The sequence below is a fragment of the Engystomops pustulosus genome, chromosome 9 (genome assembly GCF_040894005.1).
Source record: "Engystomops pustulosus chromosome 9, aEngPut4.maternal, whole genome shotgun sequence".
NCBI lineage: Eukaryota > Metazoa > Chordata > Amphibia > Anura > Leptodactylidae > Engystomops > Engystomops pustulosus.
The window spans coordinates 81,728,276-81,751,477 of NC_092419.1; the positions used below are offsets into that span (position 1 = coordinate 81,728,276).

The 23,202-nt window shown below is 39.9% G+C and overlaps 1 protein-coding gene across 3 annotated transcripts in view; it reads left to right on the top strand.

The window, feature by feature from the left end:
• LOC140078066 (relaxin receptor 1-like) overlaps nucleotides 1–23,202 on the top strand; it is a 273,289-nt gene that overhangs the window by 197,249 nt on the left and 52,838 nt on the right. For all 3 annotated transcript variants that reach the window (XM_072125872.1, XM_072125870.1, XM_072125871.1), the window contains 8 exons: nucleotides 6,571–6,666; nucleotides 8,754–8,859; nucleotides 10,635–10,706; nucleotides 12,996–13,067; nucleotides 15,272–15,343; nucleotides 18,326–18,397; nucleotides 19,180–19,254; nucleotides 20,994–21,059. In XM_072125872.1, the coding sequence (XP_071981973.1) occupies nucleotides 6,571–6,666; nucleotides 8,754–8,859; nucleotides 10,635–10,706; nucleotides 12,996–13,067; nucleotides 15,272–15,343; nucleotides 18,326–18,397; nucleotides 19,180–19,254; nucleotides 20,994–21,059 (631 nt within the window). The remainder of the gene's footprint in view (nucleotides 1–6,570; nucleotides 6,667–8,753; nucleotides 8,860–10,634; nucleotides 10,707–12,995; nucleotides 13,068–15,271; nucleotides 15,344–18,325; nucleotides 18,398–19,179; nucleotides 19,255–20,993; nucleotides 21,060–23,202) is intronic.

The following is a 23,202-nucleotide window of genomic DNA, read 5'->3' on the forward strand; positions in this document are numbered from 1 at the left end:
TTTGCTAACCCTAATCCCCTAATTGTAGCTCACTAACCTTAATCCACTAACCCTAAACAATTAACCGTAATCTGCTAACCATAAATCACTAATCCTAATCCACTCATCCTAATGCACAAGTTCTTACTGACTAACCCTTATCTACTAACCTGCAATTAATCCTAATACACTTGGCCAAATGCAATAACACTAATCCACTAACACTATTCCCCTAACCCTCACTCATTAACACTAAACCCAATCCACTAATCCTAATCCAACAAACCATATACACTGACACTAACCCCAATCCACTTGCACAAATATAGTTGCCCCACAATGTCCAGACACATGCCTGCCAGCTGTAGTAACTTGTATTGTGTGGACTCCAGCAGTGTCAGATCACCCCAACATATCCCCTTCCCTGCCAAAAGGTCTTGCACCCAATTATTTTTTTTTTAATTTATTGGGCCTAACAGCTGCCTCCCACTAGGCACTGCAAACGCAGCGTCTGGTCTTCAACAGGGTGTTCAATTAGGGAAAGAGGAGCAACAAACCAATCGAACAGTATCTGAAACTGGGGCTGGATTCATGGAACTAGGATAAGGTTCACCATAGATGCTGTGTACAGAGCTGAATAGTTCAATGAGAAGAGCTGCAGCCTTGGACACAGGAGCCTCTGGGTTCAAGACTTGACATCTAGGTCAGTGGTGGCGAACCTATGGCACGGGTGCCAGAGGTGGCACTCAGAGCCCTTTTTATGGGCACCTGTGCCATCACCCCAGAGCAGAGTTCGCTAGACAGGACTCAAGGCCTCTTGCAGTCCCAGAACCCTAGAAGGAAGCTACAATGATAATCCAAACTTCTTCTCCTTCTTTCTACCATATTGGTGTCCTCAGGTGCCTATACAATTTAAACATGTGACAGAGCAGGAAATAATAAGTTACTGCTTAAATTGTCATATCGGCACTTTGCAAAAAATATGTGGGTTTTGGTTGTAGTTTGGGCGCTCAGCGTCTAAAAGGTTTGCCATCACTGATCTAGGTCAATGGCCCAAAATGCTAACCTACCTTGTTTTTGAATACCTTGACCAAGGTAAAGTGACCTTGTAACATTCAGTATTTGGAGCTTGTGTCCCTTATAATAATTCCTTTATTTATATAGCACACACAGATTATGCAGAGCTCTACAGATCTTGCCAAATTGGACCCTGTCCCCATGGGGCTCACAATCTAATCAGCCTACCAGTATGTTTTGGAGTGTGGGAGGAAAACCAGAGGAAACCCACACAAACACGGAGAGAACATACAAACTCTTTGCAGATGTTTACCTGGATGGGACTTGAACCCAGGACCCCAGTGCTGCAAGGCTATAGTGCTAATCACTGAGCCACCGTGCTGCCCTGTTTCCCTCTTCCTCCAGCTATGGTCCTGCTTAGACAATATAGAAAAAATAAAAATATTTGAAAATATTTAAAATTTTCGGATGAAAACAAACATATAGTATACATTTAAACCAAACCACAGTTATCTCCATACATTTCTGATCAACCAGAATAGCAGTGGCTTCTCTGTGGGCCTCTGTTCTGACACATAATAATATGCCCCCAAGGTCCAGCACAAGACAAACTATTTGGGAGGAAATCATCCTTTTATATTTCTCACAGGATGATTCATAATAAATCTATCATTTATAAGGTCCTGTTGATGATGTATCCTATCTAGAGATGTAGAGATGCACATTTCCATTCCCACTTCAGAGTGGGATTAATTTATGGTGGGTCCGTTGAACCCCACTCTGAGACTTCTCATATTTAGAGATGCAATCTTCTGTATTTTTTAAGATTTTATTTGTTGTTTAGGTTGTGTGGGGAATTGCTCAGGTAGATGCCTGGTAGTAGTAGTGCAGGAAGCAGGGACACATGCAGAGTTTAAGTCCAACATAAATTCAGCCTTGGTTTTGGCACATATAAAGCAACACAAAAATAAATCCTGCCCAGCTAGGCACTGCCTAATACAATATCATGTCCTAGCTATAGGTTACCAGGCTGCCTGGCACACGCTCTTGGCCAGCAGTAGTACAGGAGGCACTCAGTTACCTTTGCTGTGAGACTGCAATCTCGCTTTCAGCTCTCCAGGTGGTGCCTCACCTACTGCTTCTGGCCTGCAGACTAAATCAGGCCCTAACGAGGTCTGTGACCCGCACCTGTGGGCAATTCACAAACCCAGGACCGAAGCCCGGGTGGAGTAGGAGTCCCACTACCAGCCTACCCCTACTCCATAATAAGCAGTCCAGTACGGACATTACCAATGTGTCCATGTTAGCTAGGCCAACATGGACCAAACAGACTATTCCTGCTTACCACATGTCTGCATTAACCCTTGGGTTACTGCAGACAAATCCAGGGCTTTTACCACCTGCATTTTATCTGCCTGTAAGACAGATAGCAATTTTCCCACACAACACCTCTTACTTTCTCACAGTTGGTAAAAAAGAAATTCTCGTATAATATGTATGAATTCTGCCCTGCTCTAAGAATGTATCTCTGAATACAATATATATTCCCATATATTCTCCTGGGTCTCTGGAATTGCTCCCAATGCATTTAAAATATATCTGTCACGCATGACTGATGCTTCCATCAAGAGACAATACACTGGGGAATTATGTCCTAACACTTTTGCTGGAGTAATCTGTGAATGTGAGAAGTTGGCCGTGCACTCAAATGGACCCAGACGTGTATCTTATTTTCATCGGGATATGGATTCCTTACACATTTACCACAGGTAAAGAACATGTTTCCCAACAGTCTTACTTCATTTTCCTTTATCCTAAAAGGCCATTGTTTTGTGACAATTGTCCATGCAAGTTCTGAGTGAAAGCCACCAGCAGATTCAGAAATAAAGATTTATACTTATTGTATACATGCATGATGTGCAGCACTTTCCTAGCATTACTATTGCACATACCTTGTAGCATAGTCATGATACAAAATACAACAATTGGTGCTGAACTACACAGGTATTTTAACAGGTCAGCACCCAAAATTAGTTTTATTCAAAATGTTTCCCGGTTTCTGTAGATGCTTCTTAACATACACACACTGGAGGTTTGTCCATTTACTTTGCAGAGAAATCCAAAAATCAGTCAGCAAGGGCGAACCTACCCTCTCTGCTGCCTGATGCAAGCTATTGAAAGGTGCTACATCTACTCCATCTAGAAATATACTCTATGATGTTATTTTTTTTAATAACCAGGTCATTCATGCAGTCTCCACCAATGCTGACATTAGGTGGAAATAGACGCTGGTGCATGTCAGAGAGGAGAATTGCTAAGAACACCATTTTCCATTCAGTTAAAGGGAATCTGTCATCAGAACTGCAAAGCGGGTTGGACTTGGTGTGGCGGGATACCACCAGGTCGCTCCACAGGTGCAACTTTGCTTGGGGTGGTGGCCAAGGCGAGGTAGAGAATTGTGAGACAGAGGCGGAGTTGTGGTCAGGCAGGAGGTCAGGACAGGGGACACGCTGGCCCCTTAAATCTTAGGAAAGCCGACGTGTGCACGCGCTAGGAGCTACGAGACTGCCACTGGAGCCATGAAAGGTAAGAGCTGCTTCTGCTCACGTGGAGGGGCACAAGGAGAAGCACAAGTGCACCTGACCTGAGACATTGATCGCACGGGCACACGTGATAGTATCCTTCCTCCCTGAGTCTTCTCCATCATACTGCAGAGCCCAATCACATGGCAGCATCTTTCTAATGCCTGAGGCCTGCTACTTTATGGGCTCACAGAGCTATGGTGGCTTTAGTTAAAGGCAGGTTACTGACAGGGCCACAGAGACCACAACAGTCCATGACAAAGGCTAGAGAGTAAGCTATGGGTCAGTTATGTTTTAGAAGTTTGCAAAAGCATATTTGCACGTAGATGCACATTGATGGGCATACGCAATCCAGCCTGATACTGCTTCTCTGGTCTCTTCACTATAGGGACCACTGTTTCTCAACTACAAGCGACAGGAACTGCTATTTTCTAGTTTTCCTGTAGGGTCCAGTGCTGCTCCTATCACAGGTTGCAAGTTCAGGATCCGATTTACCTATCAGCGATTTATCCTATCACCTGACCTCAGGCTGCTCCAATGAACATTGAATGCCGGGGGCTCGTTATTCGAGACAAACTTTTCCCGATGCTCGAGTGCTCGTATCGAATAACGAACCCCATTGAAGTCAATGGGAGACTCGAGCATTTTTCACTGAAAGAACACATTGAAAGAAGAACACTGAAGAACACATTGCAGATGTTTGCAGATGTTTTCACTGAAAGAACACATTGAAAGAACACTGAAGAACACATTGCAGATGTTTCCGTACATCTGCTAACTTATCCGAAGACACGCATGCGAATGGTGTTCTTCACAATAGTATGTGAAGAACAATATGTGTGAAGATATATGGAAACATCTGCAATGTGTTCTTCACACATTTTGTTCTTCACATACCATTGTGAAGAACACCGTTCGGCACGCGTGTCTTCGGATAAGTTAGCAGATGTACGCGAACATCTGCAATGTGTTCTTCACTTTGTTCTTTCAATATGTTCTTCACTTAAATGATCCTGTGTTCACTGTGTTCACTGTGTTCACTGTTTTCATTGTATTCTTCACTGTTCTTCACTGTGTTTTCTTAAGTAAATGCTCGATCTCGAGCAAGGGAAATACTTGTCCGAGCAACGAGCCGTTCCGAGTACTCTAATACTCAAATGAGCATCAAGCTCGGACGATTATACTCGCTCATCTCTAGTGTCTAGTTATGCATGTGACATTAGCAAGTAGTTTAGAAAGTCTCAATGTCATCACTTTCAGCTTTGAGTCAACTCGACTGGACTTTAAGAGTGTTTCTTAGTGTCTAATTCATGTAATAGAAAATGCAGCACTATTCACACAATTTCCTCCGCTTTCAGAGGACCCATCAATACAAGATATGGATTGTGCCTGCTGCCGCGGGTGACTCAGCATCAGTCAATTGACCTTTCCATGTAAACATTAGTGCACACAACAATATCTGCCAAATAATGATCATTTCTTTTTGAAATACATTAAACATTATATAAATGGTTCTCTACTAGTCCCTACAGTGTAATATGGATACAGAGTGGATGGAAAGTTATGACCCTCAGTGGATGGGGAGTGCATCACCGGCAGATTGTGATCCACTACTTACTCCTTTTACATTCTAAACAATGATCTATCTAAATCAATAAGAGCTTTACTTTACTTCACATAATAATATTCTGATAATTCTATTTCTCCACTTTTATCAGTGGTTGCATTGTTGATCCTAACAAAAACCTAAAATATTTTAATGACTAAAAATGTAAATTAGGTTACAATAGAAACCTAGAACTAAAGGAGGCCATACACATTAGACAGAAGCAGAGGTCTCACAATTTTTTTTCCAGAGGAGTAATAATACTCCTCTTACCAGTTTTAAGGAGTATTTTTCGCCAATGGGGAGTATTATATTTTCACTACTACAAATTAATAACTCATAGGTGTAGATAATGTTAATAGAATCATTACTGTGCATAAATAGTACAGTAATAATGGTGTAACTCATGCTGTATGTGCAGGCACTGAGGGCATAAGAGACAGAGCAACTTTAGCGGTGTATTATACAGCGCAGAGGGGAGATTGGGCGATATACAGTGTGGGAGGGGGGCTGGATCACAAAGCAGGAAGCTTCTCCGTCAGCTGATCAATGCTGCTGAGTCCCGAGGTCCTGAGTAGCTGAGTAGGTCCTGAGTAGTCCTGTCCTGAGTAGCTGAGCCCCAGTCACATAATCTTGTATAGGGCCTGGAGCTGAAGCAGTGAAGCTACGTGAAGGGGCTGCAGCTGACATAGGGAGAGTGGATGCGGATTAGTGATGGGAATTACGGCTCTTCTTAGTGAGGTGGTTCAATAGGCTCCGCTCACTGAGAAGAGCCGGCTCTTCTGGCTCCTGAACGTCTCCCTATTAAATATATAGGCCAGTCAATTAACCCATGCCACTCCACTTGTAACCCGATTGTATTGCGTTAAAGGGGGCTTGGTGAGGCGGTTAGGGGCGGGGTTAGGTGAGCCAGCTCATGTCGTTCACAATCGAGCCGTCTCTTAGAGCCAGCTCATTCGTGCACAACACATAACTAATGCAGATTTATCGGCATGGAGCTGTTTTCAAGGGGTAAAACTGCCTCTACATGCGTCAGAGATACTTGGAGAGGAGTTAATGCAATCTCTGGAGAGAAGTGAGATTATAGTTTAAGACCATGTATTTTCTGGGGATATTTTATTATGTTATGGAACCACAATATATATATATATATATATATATATATATATATGTATATATATATATATATATATATATGTGTGTGTGTGAGATAAGGAAACAGCGTGTATTAAGATCTAAGCACACCTAGCGAAAATAAAAGAAAATATAGTTGATACACAAATGATGATATTGCCGATGTTGGTCCATACAATATATATACAGATATAAAAGATTGCTGGCAATTATCAGTTTGTGACTATGCTTAGGATTCATTGTCTCTCACAGTGGATAACAGTGGATGGCCCAAGCTATTTGATACCATCCAGAGTGCCAGAGGCAACCAAGCGAGCCGGGAGGAGGAGCCACAGGAATATGAATGTGGTAAGTCAGGAATGGAGGAATGGACGGTATGGATTGGTCTTTGATCATTGAAACAGGATTTGTTTTATACTAAAGATACATCACTCAGGAAACCCAGTTAATTAAAATATAATCCAGCTTTCTCAAGTGATCTCTAGATATCTGCCTGTGTAGGATACACATGGATGCAACATCAGCACCACCTAGTGGAAAATTTCCATATTAAGGGGAACCTGTCACCAGGGACCTAATTTTTCACTAAAAACAGATTACAGAAACGCATCACACCTGCAATGCATATATGCCTTTCTGCCTTTGCTAAGCATTTGCATTACAATATTATTGTGTGTTATAACTTACTTTGCACCCTGCAAAATCCTTGGTTAAGTCACAGGGGTTGGGCTTTGGTTTGGATGCCTTTCAAAATAATGTGACTTGTCTGTGCCGCCGACTGCTCAGGTCTTGGCCCCCACCTTTGTGCTCCTGTAGCTGTTGAGTGAGAAGCACAGACGAGTCACATGTTGTTTTTTGAAATGCATCCAAACCAAAGCCCAACCCTTAGGACAACACAGATGATTCTGTCAGGGTGCAACATATGTTATAACACACAATTATATTGTGATGCAAATGCTAAGAAAAGGCAGAAAGATATATTTGCATTGCAGGTGTGGTGGGCTTCTGCAACATGTCTTTAGAGAAAATGAGATCTCTGCTGACAGGTTCCCTTTAATTCTATGCAACGTATCTTATTTAAAGATACCACAATCGTTTTAAAGCTTACATAATCTTTTTAAAGGACATTTACAACCAGATTTACTGGTTGCAAGGCTTGTTATCTTATGTGGCAGCGTTTCTCTCACGTTCAGGAACGTCCTCTACACCGAATGATGTCACCCGTCTGTCTGCAAATCTTGCGCATGCGCTGGAGTACTACATCTTACCCAGCTAATTATACCAGTTAATTATAATAAAGGGGGCATGCATATTTTATTATCGTACGGAGCCAGGAGGTGCTCGGCTGCTGTAGGCCTGAGCCTCTCCGGCTCATTTACATATTTTTATTAAGTTATTTATTTGGTGTAGAGGATGGTCCTGAACATGGGAGAAACACTGCCACACAACCCCCTAAGGTAACGAGCATTGCATTGTTGGAAATCGGGTAAATATAGTGAAATCTAGTAAATCTGGTGGAAAATGTCCTTTACTACTCATTCCCAATATGCTCTTATAATTAACTTTAGTGGTTACACTCACTTTTAAAAGTCGATAAAAGTTTACCTTGCTCCCTGTCAGCAAATTGCATGGAGTTCCAGAGTCATCATCATTATCTGTACGCTGCTCTCACAAACTTGAGCTAACCCTATGCTGAAAGCAAATCAGCTCAAGTCTGCATGAAGGGAGAGGGAGCAGAAAGTAGAGTTGTATGAGCAGTACAAAGATAATGACGATGACTCCATGATACAGTTCGCTGGCAGGAAGCCAGGTATATTTTTAACAACTATTAAAAGTGAACCACTAATGTTAACTATAAAATTAGATCGGGAATTATTATTAAATAGGCTATGGGAACCTTTTTATTAGGTGAAAATGTGAAATCCCTATGGAAGATTCACTTTAAATATTTAAGTTATGTTTATTTTTTGTAACCACCTGGTGATATGCAGGCTGCCAGATTGGCTGGTTCCTCAGAACATTCAGGTCTAAATGTCTAAAAACAAAAGTATCATATCATAGGATCTTATTCTTGTAACCAGCCTTTCAAGACAGTTTTGCATACCACCACTGTGGAAAGTTGCTCAGCCTGTAAAAGGAAAACACAAGAAAAGTGCTACCATGACTCCAACAGCTAGGCTGCAACTCATGTCCTGGTCCACCTTCTGCCACCAGACACCGGTGACATTGTTGCACAACTTTTCAGAATATGATATTGGACTTACAAAAGCCTAAGGTCATACATGGGGCTTTCCGGATTACTCTGACTGCTTTTTTCTTCCCAAGTGCCAACAGCATTCTCATTATACTATACCAATACAATATAAATAATAGGTAGTGGCTAGGTGGCTCTTTGTTAGATTCCTTTAGTTATGATGATATCTCTATCCTTACAGAACTAGATATTTACCCTGAGAAATGTGAATGTAAGAAGAAAATTGTAAACTGCTCAAGTCAAGAATTCCAATTTGTCCCTCCAGTGTCTGTTAATGTGACAGCTCTGTAAGTATTATGGGTAGTGCTGCAAGGGTGACTTTATTTTTTCCTAATGTCTTCTCACCACTGCAGATTATTTATACTGTATGTGTGACATATCTGCTCCTCTGATGATCTTGGACGCTTTTACGCTTTTCAAAGTTCTAGTTTATCTAGATGTGTTAAACCAGACCACATTATGATGGACTGTGGTTTACAACGTATTCACTAGGGTCAAGGAGAATTTACAACAATTACCGTACTAAAAATTACTACAACATTCGGAAATAAACTAGTGAGCTCCTTTTGTTTTTTCTCCAGAGTACCTAGCATGATTATTTTGTTAAAATACAAAGTTTTCACCAAAAAAAAAAAAAAAACATCAACTAATAGTACATCTACCTCAAATAATACATACAAAGTAAATGCAGGGATAGAAAATGTGTTTCTGTAGTCAGAAAGTGCAAAATTGTTTGGACCATCCTTAAAGAGGACCTACCTCTCTTTGCATCCTTTAATAGCTGTTGGTCCACTTACCGCTATAAAATTATGGGTGGGTGGAATTTTTCTCTCTAACCTTCTCCATTCCTGAGCAATCGGGGAATCAAGAGTAATCCTGGGTAATCGAGCAAGCAGACTATTTCTAGCGTGGAATTTACTATTCTCCAAAGGGGATAATGAAAGGGCAGTCCAAAAATGTGAAAAAGGAAACCTCCCAGAGGACCACATATCTAGACATCAGGAATCATGGAAATAAGTTTGTGTAAAAGTTTAGGAGTATGGTATCATTTTTAAAAGTATTTTATACTGATATTCTTGAAGACAGTAGAGAGAAAAGATTCTACACTTGTGATAATCAATATATAAGAATCATTAAGATGTAAGCCGGGTGAAAGCCCACGTCCCGGACAGAAAAGCATTGCTTCAATAGAATCAACTGTTCTACATAAGCGTTTACTTGAGCGCTGGACATCTCAACGCACTACTATACTCAAGTATACACATAAGGACATGACCCTGGATGGTGCAGCACTTAAAGGATATTGATGCCTTTTTTTTTTTTTACAAAAAAGGTTCAAATTATGCAAATGAGTCTGAGAGGCTTTAGTCTCCATAGCTGTTTATTGAGCCAGGAGCCCCATTGGCTCATTTGCACATTAAAAACAAGGGAATTGGCAGCTAAAAGGAGGGCAGATTTTCCCAGAGGGGGCACAAGCTAGAATGCTATGTACATCCTGGTGGTAGATTTTTTGAAAGGTGTTGTAGAGTCATTCTCCTTATTTGTATCCTTGTCTATGTGTGCCTGGCTGAGAATCTCAGTAACTTACTATAGCACATTAACTGAGCTATAAACCTAGGAATGGTTGTAATCCTTGCTATTCTCATGCACACATTCTTCCTATCAGACTAGCAGGACTTGGACCTTAAAGTGAAATCACCAAATTGCATTGAAAAATAAGAAAATCACACTGGAACATTGCTAATGTTGCTAATGAATATAAAATATCTCATAACTTGACATTAAGCTTTTAGTTTATCAGGTTGATGTTTGGGACATTACTCTAATTAGGTTTTCTACTGCCAGTTGGGTGGTTCTAGACTGGACCACATTGGGTGCCAATCTTCCACTGATTGCTCAGAAGCAGTAGAAGCTTGAGAAAAAAAGGTGAAATTGCCTATTAAAGGATGCAAAGAGTTGGATTTGGTGGAGGTGGTGAAATGTTACAGTGATGTCATGTATAATACCCTATGTAAATATATATACTATAGGATGCTTTTTGACATTTTCCCCTATTTTCTAGCGATCTGAAGGACAATAAAATCAAATCTTTAGCTGATGGGGCCTTTGATAAATATCGGGATTTGGAAAAACTGTAAGTGACCACATAAAATTAATACTCACACTTTCTAAAAACCTTGTTTTTGCACGATAACCATCTCCTGCCATCTAGCGGTAAAGGACAAATTACTGTCATCACTAAAGCTCCATCTTTCAACACCACTCTTTCCATGTTTGTTGTGATGACAGGATCCTCCTGTCTGTGTTTTTTTTCCACAAGACAGGTTTTTAGGGGGGACTATGCTCTTATATGCAGGTAATAAGTCTGCAGTGATGCACATACTTTCTGAATCCTGCAATATTAACTCTAGGCAGAAGTCAGAAGTGGCTTATTTCCACTTTTGTGTTCTTCGTTTCACAGTAAACAGCTCCCAATAAATAGCAGCTAATCACTTGGCCATGCTGTCAGTATGTGGGATCTCAGATCCATTTTTCAGAAGATATCTTCATTGAAATGCAGGTATAGCATTGCGTTTCAGGAGGGCAGTTGTGAAATGCGTTGTTGTACGTTTCAATAAAATTATCTGCTGGAAAATCAACTACAGATCTGCGATTCCTCAATCTGTTGGTCTGGCTGAGTACACAGCCTTTTCTATAGTTTCTGCTATACTTTTTAAACATTATCCTCTGAGGTCACAACGCACTTCTACAGTAGTTACATGCTCACCAAGTGCCTTACTAATACTCTACAGGGCACCCCTGCCCCTTAAAGAGTTGTTTCCCCCAGTAGTTAGAACTCTTATAGATGTCCATGTTAGAATGGAAAACTGTAATTCTTTTCTGCTTTGGGTGAAGGAAGGGGGATGGGCAGGAAAATATAAAAAATTTCTAAACAAATATACAATTTTCCAAGCCATCAGGAGCATTGGTTCAGATTGCATAGATTCGAACCTAAACCAAATCGTTCAGAAAATTGGGGGAAGCTTCAGCGAAGAGGATCTTAGATGATTCCCTCATTTACCCACCCGCAGTTGTTTTTTCTGTGCCAAAACTTCACTTTAGAAGTATGCATATTTGCTGAAGTGCTTTCAGGGGGAGTAAGTAGCGCACCTCAGGGCTTGACTCCTGAGGAGTAACACAGCAGTTTGCTATACTACCACAGCGAAGCACCTCTTGTCGTCCTTCCCCCTTCAGCAACATCACTCCCAGTGCTACAGATCCCTCATTTTAGAAGGTTAGCATATGGCATATTCGCAGAAGGAACCCCAAACACATTAGCTTCATTTGCATATTTCTTAAGCAAAGTTTTGGCACAGAAGGAGCAACTAGAAAACAAAAACAAAGGTATGGGTGGCATGTGTGGGCATATCCCAATGAAGTTTAGCATTTAGTTTAGGTGGGAATATCATGGTGACATATTCCTCTTTAAGGAAATCCACTATTTGATTTCATGCATTATGAACCAAACACACCTTGTAGCTATATTGATGCAGAAGCATATGTTTAATCCCTGAGTTGAGTGATTTTTCTGAAAAAACTATTATAAAATTAGGATAATGAAGCTCTTTCGCTTCTGTGCCTGGCTCCAGTACTTTCCCTCTCACATTAAATGCCTGCTCCAGAAAATGATTTAATTACTGTGTTGTGCCACACAGACAGTAGTAATCAATCGCTGCACCATCCCCTAGCTGCTGTGTATAAGTGATCCAACTCAGGTTGATTAGTCCTGTCTGGACAGTTTAGGAAGCTTGTGTAATGTGTGCAGGCTTAATCCAAACCAGCTTTCCCAAGGTCCTCAATGTTATAATTGTTCTTTCTTTAGCAAAACCATTCAGCTCAGGGATTAAACATGTTTCTGCATTAGTGTTGCTACAGCATTGGCAAGGTATGTTTGGTTCATAATGCAATTAAATGGTAGATTTTCTTTAATATAATATAAAGCAATAATCTATTCATGTTTGTATGATAATGTTCCTAAAGGCTGTGTACATTCTAAGTATGTATATATGTAAGGTATATTTATTTGCTTTCTTTTTTTTGTAGATTTATACTAAGAAAAAACATGACTATATTTCCCCAGTATATTATTTGCATTAAGTGAACAACATCTAGGTTGACTTATGGAGCTGTTTTTATGTAGCCCTCCGATCCCCAAAAAATACAAAGTTTTAAGAGCAAACTTACCTCCCCTCCCTACTGTTTTGTATCAGTCTGAGAAAATATGTGAAAACCTGTAAAATCAAGGACAAACAACACCGAAGATGACCTAAGCTCAATGTTCCTATTTGCGTTTGTCCTTTTGTTGCATTGCCTAAAGCATTTCTATAATTCTGTTTCATTTACAAACCAAATAACACTGCTCCATCCTGTGTCCTTGTGCCAGACTCCTGCAGAACAACAGACTGCGGTCTATCTCTCACCTGACGTTCTCGGGACTTTTCAACCTTAAGATGCTGTAAGTGTGAAGATATCCCGTGGCTTAGCTTTATGCTTTATTATTCCATGTATTTCCAAAAGACGGTAAGAGACATTAAGATGATTCATGGTGCCGTTTGAAAAGTCTAAAAATGTAACAAACATTTAATTGGTTAATTAGCTTCGCTTATTTATAAGACGGCACAAAGAGGATTCTAGAGACAAGCAATCATCCTGTCAGTCAGGACGGAGACTATGAAATCATACATGAGTCACAATCATCCTGAAAAGAAGCCAACACTATTTTAAGTCTGTGCTTGTCACTAGTGGCAGACATTTAACCCTTTTCTCATCAGAGTAGGAATTTTTTTATCTTTTGCAATTCTTAATTCCAAAAGTAAATTTTTTTGCCAAGATTCGTTTCTCGTGTTTTTCGAGACAAATAGGGTATTTTACCATTTTTAAGGGTTTAGTGCATGAAAACACTACAAAAGGCACTTATGTATGAATACACAAATACTTTATTGAATGCTATACACACAAATATGTAAAATTCCCAAAACTGGGCATAAAAAAGGCGGCAGACAAAACAAGACAAGCAAACAGAAAGGAAACAGTGCACACTAAATCAGGCGTAGAGAATAATGTAAAAAGGTTATCCCTGATACAACCACACAGATAAATACAAATGAGGAAGATTTCACTCATGCTGGCATAAATTTACAACAGCAAAACCCATAATGGGATACAATTAAAGGCACAGAGACCCCTATGGCAAATGGGGGTAACCTCCGTGTTCCGGGTGGTGTGAGTAGGAAGGGGGGGAAGGAATAACCTGTCAATCATACAGACCCTGAGCGTGTGCACAACCCCGACACGTGTTTCGCATGATGGGCTTCTTCTTCTTCCCCCTGAGACCATTAAGACCATTGATTGGCCACAGTGATCACATGAGCCTGATTAATTCTGGTCTGGGTAGCGGGACCAGGGCTGCACTGTTGGGATGTATACCTGCTTGTTATATCCCACCACTCCCCCACTACACCAGCGAGATTTGTGGTTTTAAATTCAGGGACTTACCTAGGGAATAAAAGATTAAAAAAAAGCAAATAAAATATATTTTTTCTAAATGTAAATGTTAGGTGTTTTACCTTTTTGTTTTCTTTTTCTAATTTTATTTACAATTTACTGTATTCATTTCTTTACAACTTGATGCTCAGGTTTGTAGAGAACACATAATCCACGAGTCTCAGTTTTCAAAATATGGAACTAACAGTAATGTATGTCAAAGTGATCCTGTTTTCTGGGCTCAGATCTGTTTTCTGAAGAATTACTCTAAACAGGCTTCAGATCTCATCACCCAGGCTCAGATCTTTCAGCAGGGCATAACTACAACAGTGTCAGCCGTAGCAGCTGATATGGGGTCCGCAGTCTCAGGGGGCCCGGGCATCCCAAGTGACACATAAGAATGCAGGATGTGCACCATTTTACATATATTGGGGCACATTTACTTACCCGGTTGGAGGAGTTCACAGAATGCATTGTTCAACGATAATGTACTCTGCCACAATTCACTAAGATCGTGCGTCCGATTTCCTGCATGTGTCGCTTTCCCGCTCAGGTCCATTGGAGTTCATCTTCTTCTTCCTGGTGCATGTAAGTGCTTGGGCTTGTGACACAATTTGAAAGTTAAATCCCACACTTAGTCCAAATCCGTCTAATTGTACGATGGCGCACCCCCCGATTTTTGTGTCATATGAAAGCCAGTGCAGCTGCGCCAAAAACCAATCGCATGCGATACAATCCCAGCGCAGACTCCTGTTACATACCTGTGGAAATCCCGAAAATGGCGAACAGTCTAACAAAAGTCCAATCCGCAACGCTTAGTAAATAAGCCCCATTATGCTGCACATTGTACAGCATAATACGTATGTAATAGGACACATCGTGCACAGTACACAGCATGCATCAACAGCTCACATAAGAAATGTCAGGTAGAGGGAGAGGACAGCAGAAAAACAGGATTAGGGATCTCCCATCTCTAATTCCTGACGTATATCCCCCCCCCCCCCCCATGTGGTCAGCAGCTAATGGGACAGATCTGTGTAAGTGTATAAACGTGTGAGTATATAAATATGTATATTTTGTAAGGGGGAAGAGGGGACACATTCAGAAGTGTTTTATACTATCCTCATTTCCCTGAAAAATTACTTGGTCCTACTAACCAATGCCTTTTTGTATTAGCTTCCTTAGTGACAATCGGATCAGGGTTCTGAAGCCTGAAGTATTCAAAGATCTTCATTCTTTGGAATGGCTGTAAGTTGGTAACAATGTATTCATACTGCTTGACATATATATTTGAAAACCAAATGTGTAACTGACCTACAGCAGAAACACAACTTTTCTACACTTTTTAATATCACAATATTTTTGCTTTCATTATGACAGAACAGGTGACATATCTGCCTCATAGTATCATAGTATATAAGATTGGATAAATACAAAGGTTCATCAAGTCCAACCAATAAGAATTAAATAAATGTTTGATCCCCACAACCCATGATATTTTTTCTCTCCAGGCCCCTCTTGAACATGTACATAGAGTCCGCCATAACAACCTCCTGCGGCAGAGAGTTCCACAGTCTCACTGCTCTTACAGTAAAGAATCTTTGTCTATGGTGATGGTAGAATCGCCTCTCCTCTAGGCGTAGAGGATACCCCCTTGTCCTGGTCACAGGCCTAGGTATAAAAAGATCTTTGGAGAGATCCTTGTACTGTCCGTTCAGGTATTTGTACATTGTATTGAGGTCTCCCCTCAAATTTTTTAATCTGTCAGTGTATTCTAGTCCCCCCATTCCCCTAATAATCCTGGTTGCTCTCCTCTGCACCCTTTCCAGCTCTACTATATCCTTTTTATACACTGGTGCCCAAAACTGTACACAATATTCCATGTGTGGTCTGACCAGCGATTTGTATAAGGGCAAAGCTATGTCTTTATCATGAGAATCTATTCCTCTCTTGATACATCCCATAATTTTATTTGCTTTAGCAGCAGCCGCCTGGCTCTGGTCACTAAAATTAAGTTTACCATCCACCAATACACCCAAGTCCTTTTCAGCTCCAGTTTTACCAAGTAATTGACCGTTTAGAACATAATTATACTTTTTGTTTCCATGGCCCAAGTGCATAACTTTACATTGGGAGGTCAGTGTAGTAACATTTACTTCACAGGCTGCAAAACTTCTTTGCATATTCAACAGCAAAGTATTGCTTGTTGTGTTATTTTGTTTTTTCTGATGACAGACCCTGCTTCAGTGGGGTCCAAAATGTGTAACTATAACAGAAAGATAGAAACCAAAAAAAAAAGATGAGAGAGATTTCTAGTGACAAAATATGGATCCGTAGATCTCCTTATTTTCTTCTTTAAACATTTTAAATTGAGTTTTATGTTCAACTTATTTGTTTGGACATTCTGGTCATTTTAAATTGTAAATGAGTATGGTAAATATAATACACATCACTCAGAAACTATACATTTGGGTGCAAAAGTAGGTTACTACACCATATTTGTTCAAATAGAAAAAAAAATTTGGCACTCCTCAGTAGCAAAAAGTGAAGAAATTTTATTTTGTTCTGGTGGCAAGAGTATAGCTATCTAAAAATAGTACATGCAACGTTTTGATCTTAGTAGACCTTCATCATACACAGATTGCAAGGTATATCAAAATATAGAACAATGCGGTGCTGTGACCGCTGTAGTGCTGGTGGGTAGGAGAAGGAGCGGGTACACCCGTTTGAGAAGTAAAGTAAAGGTATGACAAGAAAGCCCCATAAGGCTACATTTAATTATCAGTTGTTCAATGTTCAACAACATTTGCAAAAACTACTTTAACTACTTAAATTCATATTAAAATTACAGAAATGAACATTCTGCGGTGGGAATATTTGCCTTCTTTTCTGTCAATAATCATAGTTGTGACTGGCATCTATTTTGCATATCAAATAAGTCTTCATACTGATTTATACTCCTTGTCTGAAGTTATAGAATGACTCATGTCCAGAAAATATAGTCAAAATGTGATGAATCCTAAACCATGATAAATTGATTCATCATCTCTAGGTACCGCACTAATTGTAATTAACATTTCAGATAACTTTTACAGATCAGTCAACGCCAACCTTTTCCTTTTTTTTGTTAAACATTTTTTTCTATATTTATATAAGTCATTATGAATAGTCATCACACCCATAACTAAATGTGTTTCTATGTAATCCTGTTGGCCGTAAATCCGATAGGTGCACAAGGAGGGAGCGGGAAGCATTAAGAGTCCCAGAAAGGCTGTGCCAGCAACGGGTATAATCCAAGTGAAACAGTGGATTCCTCCAGCAGTGAAATAATCTTCCAGAATTTAAAATTCATGGCCCTGACTAGTGATGAGCGGACCTGAAGTGGATCTATACCGAATAATGCAGGTTAAATCTATACATAACACTGCAGGTCCGAGTGCCTGAAGCTGGACTTTAGTTGGAAGTTTGGATTCTGCAGTCGGCTCCCCCCCCTGCAGGTTGCACCCACCATTAATGTTGGCACCAACTGCAGATTGATGTTGGCAGTACACCCACCACCATTTACTTTAGGATTGTTGCTCCCCAATGACCTCACAGGCAGCGATACTACTTTGTTAGCAGCATCTGAAATATAACTTCTCAGATCAGTGCCAGCACCAATCATAGTTGTTACCATTGGTGGTAGGTGTTCAGGTTTGGTTCCCACTCATCCCTAGTCATGATTAAAAACTCACATTTCATACAGTTTGGAACATGTAGGAATTCTCTTGGGAATGTTTCCTGCTTTTTAATAGATTGAATATAGAATTGGTGTGATGAGATGCTGCCCCGTAACAATAATCAACCTCTTGATGAGATATTGTTATCTGCTAGACATTCTCTAGACATTGCAACACTTCCTTGGCCAGGTGGGAGATGCCGGGATCACATTCTAGGTCCACCCTTTTTGAGAAAATCTCATGGACCTCCTATACTCTTGTTTGGTCAAAATGTTCTGTACGTAATTTTTGGTTACCTGCAAAGGAAGAGTTTTTACTTTGCTCTATTTTATACTGTTGTTTTTAGTATTGATTAAAATAGACAACATCATTTAGTTCCCACTTATAATCATTTACCATACTCTTTAATACTTAAGTGTTCGGAGCTGATAACTAATTATCTCCAAAAGTGTTTTCCACAATTTCTAAAGTCATTTTTAACTTTTCTTTGTCATTTTTGTTGTTGTTGCAGAATATTAGATAATAACAGAGTTGCCAAGATTGTCCCCGGAGCATTCATGGGTCTAAATTCTCTGTATTTCTTGTAAGTCTTTTTTATTAAAACATAATTATGACTAAAGATCAAACCATTACTTGAGGGAGTAGAAATCCTTTCCCAAGGCATCCCTACTTGTAAAACGTATAAAAGCCTGACAGATGACTGAATGAGAAAATTTCTCCATACACAGTGTATTGATTTTTTCATTGGAGACTAAAAAAGAACATAAAATTGTACCTATACTTTTAAAGGGAAGCTTTCACATTAACACGCAGTGTAATCTTTTGGAGAAGGAAAAGTTGAGCAAACTTTTATAGGAAAATAGTTGCCTCTTGTAACTTTTTTCCTTTTTTAATTGTTGCCTATTGTGGACTTAGGAGTCCAGTGGATGGCTCTATTGACAGCACTTGAGTGCCTACTCACCCTACTGACCCATTTAGCATGGAAAAGGCAAAAACCTCAATTAAGAAAATACAAGTTATGCTGAATTGTTTTCCAAAACCTATAACGCTGCCTGCAGATATACTATACACAACCTTGCCAGCTCCACCTGGAGCCTCTCAGACTCATTTGCATAATTTTGTAACAATCAAAGCATAAGAAAATAAAAGAAGAGCAAATCCTGCCAGGGAAGGCACACACTAGTATGTCAGTGGTTTACAATGCTTGATACTGATGGTAGATTTCTGTTAACTCTCCCCCTTTATTAGTGTAGTTACAATAAGTTTACCATAGACACTGGGATGAAGATTTTTATATTGTACTACAAAATTAATGAATACATTTATCAGTACAAATAAGATATTGTGTGATTTCTTCTCATTTAGGTACATGCTGAATAATTCTATTACTGAAATTCCGAAGAATTCCTTGTGCTCAGAAATGCCCCGTCTTAACTGGCTGTAAGTAGTATTCACTAATATTGTAATAACAGTTATTATTATTATTATTATTATTATTATTATTATTATTATTATTATAAGCATTTGTTTTCAGAATTCAGAGAAGACAAGAGAGATACCTTCTGATGCGTTGGGTATATTAGGGCTACCACAGGCTACTTAAAGATTGAGGGCTCCCCACCAGTCTCCAATTTTACATATATAGATACAGTTACTTTCCCTTCTTCCCCTGAAGTTAATAGGCAAAGCTTAAAATTCACCCAACACCAAAAAATGCTGACAATATTACCAACAATTGATAACACACCCACACAGCGTCGACAGCCAACAGTCGAACTTGGCTCACTGACACTCTGTGGTTGACTCTAAACAAGCTGAGAGTTGTCACGTGCTAATAGGTTAGTGGCTACAGAAGTGATTAGAAACCACCAGAAGGGGCATTTAGTAACTTACAGGTGATTATCTGCTCTGTCAGGTCTAGAACTTCATAGTGACTTATCACTGCTGTATTTGTCTTCAGCTACTTGCAGCATCTCCACACTGTGTAACTAAAAATACCACAGTCACTTCCAATATTAGGTCATCTGGATAACAACATTGTGCCTTCTACATGTATATTCATCACAACACAACTGACCACACAGTGCTCCTGAATAATATCCCCCCTACATTGATATTTATACAGTGCTCCATAAATTAATTCTCCTATATAGTCAGATAAAATTTATTATATTAATTGCAGCAACCCCAAATTATTAGGTATACTGTACCCCAGTGAATTGATAACATACAGCACCCATTGATTGATTAATAAAGAGCAACCTTAAACAACTGTTTGAAAAAGACAGACAAAATCAAATCAGCTCACCTGAACGCTGAAGCCAATGACTGGAAACTCAAGCAATGACAACCTCCACTCTAGGCCACAAGAGTTGTACGAATAGTAGAAGACAAGTCCAGCTACCAGAGAATCCACAACAGTATTAAAGACTTCAAATTTTATTGGGAACTCCATAAAAAATATACAGTAATAGGTGACACAACACAGACAAACACGAGAGACGTAGACTACACATTTCACAAACAAAATTTCTTTTTCATGGCTAGTCTAGACTGTCCATGAGGTTCATTTCTACACTGTCGCATGACAAAATCGGTCAATTAGATTCATAATACGTAAAATTAAGATGCTTTTCATCCGCTTCCTTTTAATGGACTGCACAACAAAGATATTAATAGTGTAAAAGGTTAATGTGCATGATCAATTTGGTTCTGGAAGTAAGAGTTCTTCTTATGGAGACTTTGCCAATTAAGGCCGCCTTGCAGGTGTGTGGAGACTTATAGCCATTGATGCTCCAATAGGGGATTCTTGGAAGTATGTAAATAAGCTTTCCCGGAAAGAACAATGAAGACCACACCTCTTTTGCTACATTGTAAGGCAGACCCCTTACCATCAAGCAGCCTAATGACATGATGCAGGATTAAAGCCAAAATAGTTTGGGAATATACTAGAAAGCTAATTTGCATATTTCCCACAACCTGGTTCTGAAACACATCAATAGAATAGAATACAGAACCCAGTCATTCCTTCATCTCCACATGGCCACCCTTCCAGTTCTTGCAGTTTGCTACTTTACCAGCAAATTCTAGATATTGGCCATGCATTATATGGTTACTGTAGGTATATAGATGCTGTGAATAACCCAATTGCTGTTAAATCATTATTTTCTTGTTATTAGGGACTTGGAGGGAAATCAGCTGAATACCATCAGTGAATCCGTCTTTCAAGAGTGTATAACAGTCTTGTGAGTATACCTAGGCTATTGTGTTTCTTTGCTTCTAATACGGTGTTTGTATTGTAGTACTATCTCCACATGTCTACTGTGCTTCCCAACTTAAAATTTACTTCCAAAAACTATCCCAGGCTGAATAAACTCTATGAAATACATATTATGGCACCTAAATTAAAAGTATCGGTGAGTATGAGACCGATTGTGGTATGTCTGCTAAAAATTCATAATTTTCTACTTATCAGAAACCTCTTTTCATTCTTCTCTCTTGTGCCTGTTATACATTTACTGAGGGATCCTATGACATCCCATACTCCAGAAATGGATTTATGGCAGCCCTGCTTATTACTGCTTTATAATGTTCTCCATGCTGCGTCTGAGGAAGTGTTGCAGATAGACAGGGCTGCAGGATCTCCTATTAATAAATTGTGTAACATACTATTGCATTACCGAGGCTGCGCCGAAGATGCATTGAATGCCCAGGTCTGCGTAGGTGGCATGCTAATGGTGCAGAGCTTGCGGACAAAAATCAGGGTGCCACACAGCAGGGTGTTCAGCACAGATGAAATCAGGTCAAGCTAGGGTTTTCATGTAAGGTCAGCAGGCCATGTCAGGAAGTCGTAACAAGCCACATTCAGGAAAATGGTGCTCAGATACCAACAGATCAGAATACCATTACAAAGAACTAGTAGTATTTGCACCTTTAATATTCAGTCTCCAGGTTTCAGTAGGCCTTTGGGCGACAGATCCTCAGTGGCATTAAAAATTCAGAAACTAAAACAGTCCCATCATAGGTTATTTTATACACACAGAGTTTAAGGCTGCATTCCCATGAAGATAAAATACTTAAATATACTCAGGATAACAAAATAACACATTCTCTAATTCACTGTTATTAACAAAAATACAGCATTTCCCAGATATAATTGCAACCTGTCTCTATCAGTCCTGGTGTACACAATTTTGGTTGCCCTTGGATCCGACCGTTAATCTTCTGACTATGGTCGGATTCTTTTTTAATGTATAGCTTCTCTTGCCTGGACACCCCCTCCCCCTGTAATATAAGACCAGCTCAGACAAAGGCAAGGACTGTGGGCACCATGGCACTTTACATTTCTTGACACAATACATGCTGGTGCATTGGGACCCAGAGGTCACCAGTGTGTACTGCCACAATCAGAACGGCTGCCTCAAAGTGAGTTCGGCATTACATAATGTTTTAGAAACAATATATATAATGTTTACTGTACTCTTCTCACATTGTGTTCTTTGATCTCTGCATTCAAACTGCTCCACTCTGACTTAATACCAGATCACTGTTACAGCTCTTACTCAGAGCATTGGGGGTAATCTGGTAATCCTGTTTAGAAGGAACTTGCCTGGAGAATGCTGTAGCTACAATGATGCAGAAACATATCTTGTTAAATCCCTGTGCTTAATGGTTTTGCTGAAAAAAACAATTATACAATGATAGTAGTAAAGCTCTGTCGCTTCTGTGCCTGGGCTCAGAACCTTTCCTTTCACATTAGTTATGCACTGCGCCGGAGGATGAGGTAATCACTGTTCTTCCTGCCAGGCCGACTTATACATGGCAGCTGGGGGATGGTGCAGCAATTGATAAGTGATCCAGCTGAGGTTCATTAGTCCTGTCTTGGCTGTTCAGAAAGCTCCTGCGTAATGTGTGTAATGTGGATCCAGCTTTCCCAAGGTCCTGAATTTTATAATTGATTTTTCAGCAAAACCACTCAACTCAGGTATTAAACAAGATATGTATCTGCATTAGTGTAGTTGCAGCATTCTCAAGATATGTTTGCTTCATAATGCATGAAATCAAATGGTAGATTTTCTTTAAGGTGAGTCAATTTCTAGACACCAGGCTTTAACCCCTTAAAGGGGTTTTCCCACAAACACAAGTTAGGCCCTATCCTCAGGATATCCTCAGGATAGGGCCTTACTTGCTGATCGGTGGCGGTTTCAGTGATGAGACTACCATAGATCATGTAAAGACGGCGTTCGGCAATTTCCGTCAGCTCCATAGAGATTAATGGAGCAGAACGGTCATGCGCGTAACCCCATCGTAACCCCTCATTTTCGTGGTCTGTGGGAAGCTGGAAAAAAATTCCAAATGTAGTGAAATTTGCAAAAAAAAGCATCTCTG